General features: G+C 34.0%; 1 protein-coding gene across 1 annotated transcript in view; it reads left to right on the top strand.

Annotated features, from left to right (window-relative positions):
• The first annotated feature begins 1059 nt into the window (after positions 1-1059).
• Positions 1060-4095, top strand: part of LOC110026942 (dnaJ homolog subfamily B member 1-like) — a 19449-nt gene continuing 16413 nt past the window's right edge. Inside the window, exons 1-2 of the mRNA XM_020728176.1 lie at positions 1060-1711; positions 1933-2318. Coding sequence (XP_020583835.1) covers positions 1547-1711; positions 1933-2318 — 551 coding nt within the window. The 5' untranslated portion in view covers positions 1060-1546. The remainder of the gene's footprint in view (positions 1712-1932; positions 2319-4095) is intronic.

Genomic DNA, 4095 nt, shown 5'->3' with positions numbered 1-4095 from the left:
ATTCTATTTATAGATCATAGAGGGTATCTAGAAAATTATATCATTGCCTCTGAGAGTTTAAACTTATTATGCCCCTGGGAGTTATCAACCATTATTGTTTTCATTGATATATTTTTAATGTATCTTACATCTTTTTATTTGTCGGTATTTTTTCATATGTCTAACACTTTTTCATGCATCTTGCATCTTTTCGTTGTTGGGTCCATTAGGCGAGGTGGTCAGCCAGACTGTGCTATCATCAACATTTTTCAAATGCACATACATAGCACTCAAATATTTAATTTCAAATCAAAATTAGCCTTATTACCACTGAAATACACATTTTTTTGCATAGGTTTAAAACACCAAAGTGCTATGCATATAAAAATAAAAGTTTAGGTGTGAGATATGTAAATACATAAGAATTGTGTGCTAAGTGAATTTCCCTAAACAAAAACACATAAATTTATCTCATTAAAATTAGTTTTATAGTACATCAATGAATTATTAATTATTAATCAATAAAATTAATAAAATTAACTTAAAAAAATTAAATTAAGGAAGATTAACATTCGATCACTCAATTCTTATGTATTTGCTTATCTAGCATCTAAACATCAATTTTCTAATACATGCACTTTGCATGAAAATCACTTGTCTGTTGTGAGACACACATTAGATTCACACTGACGTCTGACCCTTAGCTTCAGGCTATTCTATAAAAAAAAAAAAAAAATTACATGTCATTTTATCTAAGGATGACTTTTTAAAACTTGAAATGATAATTTTTTATGTTATATGAAATATTTGTCTAGTATAATAATAAAAATAAAAATTTAGATATTATATATGTAAAAGCAAAAAAAAATTTGTGATATGTATAGAAATGTCCCTTAAATTAGGTATTAGATATAAAATATGTAATTTTTTAAGTTTAAATATTAATATTTTTAATGTGATTGGAATGATTTGGGGGGCATAAATGTAGCGTGATATTTAGGCCTTGGAAATTTAAATACGTAAAAATAGTGGGGTAATATGTAAATGCCCCAAAATTAACATAACGAACTTATCTTCCCGGCCGAAACGCCCGCCAGTATCACCTCTCCTCTCCGGTTTGGCCCGAAAAGCCCTTTCCTCTCTGCCCGTAACGCTCGCCTCTCCCTCCTCCCAGCCCCGTTTCTCTTAAAACCATGGCCTTCGTAACCGAACCATGCGATACAGTCGCTAGAGCTACGTACAAAGACCATCGAAACCCCATCTTTCTCGTCCTCCTTCCACACCGCTCCTAGCCTCCTACCTGAAACTATTGGGAAATGTAACTTCGCATCTTTCTATTCGTGCAATGGGCGAGATTCTATTTTCGCACTTTATAGCGAGGAATCGATCCCCACTTCCACTTCCATAATCGGAAAGAAATATATGCTCAAGCGGTTCTTGGCCGCTGTCAATTGCATGTTTTTTGCTAGGAAATCAAGGCCCAATCTTTCTTGTTTGATACCTTTGCACTGGGAGTTTCTTGGGACCGCTACTCAGATAGGATTCTAGGGTTCCGATTTTGACATCCATGGGTATGGACTACTACAACATTCTGAGGGTAAATAGGAATGCTACCAATGAAGAATGTAGGAAAGCGTATCGGAGACTGGCGATGATTTGGCATCCCGATAAGCACCGAGGTGATAAACAGGTGGCTGAAGCGAAGTTCAAGGAGATCTCTGAGGCCTATGATGTCAGTTGTGTCATCTTAAATATCATTTACCCCAGATTTCGTTTTTGTTTTGTTTTTCTTGAAAATCACAAGTCCTTTCGTTACCTCCTATTTAGACTGCCATACTTGGAATTAGTGTAACTATGCAATAATTGATTTCCTTTTGACATGCATATTTATCTTACAACACCACAATGTTCACTTATTCATAGATATATGTTGCCACCACCCTTATATTTTAGGTTTTAAGTGATCCGAAAAAGAGAGCAATATATGATGAATACGGAGAAGAAGGATTGAAGGGGAATGCACCTTCTTGTTCTCGAAGTGCAACTTCATACCCCGCCGGTACAAGTGGTCAGAATATTTATCCATTCAATTCTAGGAATGCAGAGGAAATTTTTGCTGAGGCCTTTCTGAGAGATTTTGATTTGGCGTTTATGGCACAGCCCAAGCCCAGAAGGTCTCAAACAGGAGCTAGAAAAAGTCAAGGTGTCAATGTTGGAGCTGCAAACATGTCTCAGAAAGCACCAGGAATTGAGAGAAAACTTGAATGCAGTCTCGAAGAACTCTACACAGGATCTACAAGAAAAATCAATTTATCTAGGAAAGTCATAACATCTCATGGGTACATCTTTGTTCCACCTTTATTCTTTTTTTCTAAATAGTTTTGTTATCTTATATTTACTTGTGGTATCTCCTGATAATGATTGAATATTTTATTGATCAAGTGATTTCTATTTAACTTGCTTTTGCATTTTTTAAAACTAAATTTTTTATTTACTAGATGGTGGTTCTTTTTTTTTTTCAGTTTTCTCTTTAAGTTTAATGAATCCAAGTTATTAATTTGATTTTATACAGTAGATTAAACATTAGGACAAATAGCTATAACAATTTTAATAGTACTTTTATAAAGAAAAACAAATGTTAATAAAAATAAAATGGATATAAAAATGCCTAAAACATCCCAACCCTTTCTGCCAAATATTGATTTTCTATGAGACTCCTTTGTCATTTCGTAGTGATTCCATTGGATGATGTATCATTCTTATATAGAAGAAAGAATTAAAAATATGAGCTGCTATAGATGTCGGGACTAATCAAGCTCTTGATGCAACGTGTGCTAGAAAATAAGTGTTATCATCTTCTTTATTTTGCCCCAATGCAATGCTTAGAGTTAAGTGATAGGTTAGTGCTGGTTTGGTTGTGTTTTGTTTTGTTTTTTTTTCTTTTTTTTTTCTAAATTTGTTTTTCATTTCTCTCAAAAACAATTAAATTTTGATGTGTATTTGTTTTCCAAGACATAAAACTTAAAACATGGTTGCACGCATAAAAAAGGGGGAAAAATGGTTTAAAAATGTGTGATGATAAGCTTTTTTCTTCTAGATGTAAAGCTAAACAAAAATATTGGTTGTGAAAATCATTGTCAAAGCTTTCCACAAACCATAGATAAAACCCTTCAACAATCAAATCTAGGCCAAATTAAAAGGGTTTAGAAATCCTTACACTCTTTTGCAAACTGTCAGTGGGTGTATCACCGACAAATGTCAGGGAGAGGACTAGTTTCAAGAGGTGGAAATAAAAGCGTGCACTGACGAACCCAAGGTGCAGCATTGGTATCGGTATCTATGATGGGTCATAGATGTTCAACATAAAAAAGGGGATATTGTGTTTAGGTTTTGGATAGGAGGAAATGATATGAAATCAATGTATTGGAAACTAGTAAAAACAAGATAGTTGTCTTTTCAATGGAAACATAAGGATTTGCTTCCAAAAGCGATAAAAAAAAATACTAAAATAAACATCTTTTCTAGCATGCCTATTTTTTAAAACAAAAACGGCACCAAGCATGCCCTTAGTTGTTGGTGTAGTTGCTGTTGAGGAAGGTGGAAACCCGGTCCACTTCCTATTACGGCAGATTCGTAGAAATCATTTGATAAATTGATTCTCATTTAATCTGCTCTTAATTGGGAATTTTTCTTAATAGGCAGCTTTTGATTAAATTAATCTAATTTAATCATTTCCTGTTAAAGCTTCGCATAAGGATCTTGCTGACCCCGCGTTCTTCAGAATTCACAAATAAGGATTTATAATTTCCTTGTTATGGGCCTCCTAAATATGGTTAATTGAGATGAGAATAGAAAACATGTAATTTAGCTAATAAATTAGATTTCTTCCCAGCTGTGGCGTCACATGGCTTCCAAAACCGGGCTTCTTCCTTATTGGGCTAAATAGGAAGAGTTATATTTATGGATGCTGGAAGAAATCAGATTAGCGTGCCTTTACTCCTGTTTTCTTCTACTTGGTTGGTTCACGACAAGGAAAAGGAAGTGCAAGGCATTGCATGTTTTTTTCTCTCTGTATTGTTCTGGTGGTTTTTTTTTATTTGGTTAGAGAGAGAGAGA

Source organism: Phalaenopsis equestris, unplaced genomic scaffold (genome assembly GCF_001263595.1).
Source record: "Phalaenopsis equestris unplaced genomic scaffold, ASM126359v1 Scaffold000404, whole genome shotgun sequence".
Taxonomy (NCBI): domain Eukaryota; kingdom Viridiplantae; phylum Streptophyta; class Magnoliopsida; order Asparagales; family Orchidaceae; genus Phalaenopsis; species Phalaenopsis equestris.
The sequence above is the reverse complement of the archived record's forward strand: the minus strand, read 5'-3'. Positions and strand labels throughout refer to the sequence as shown.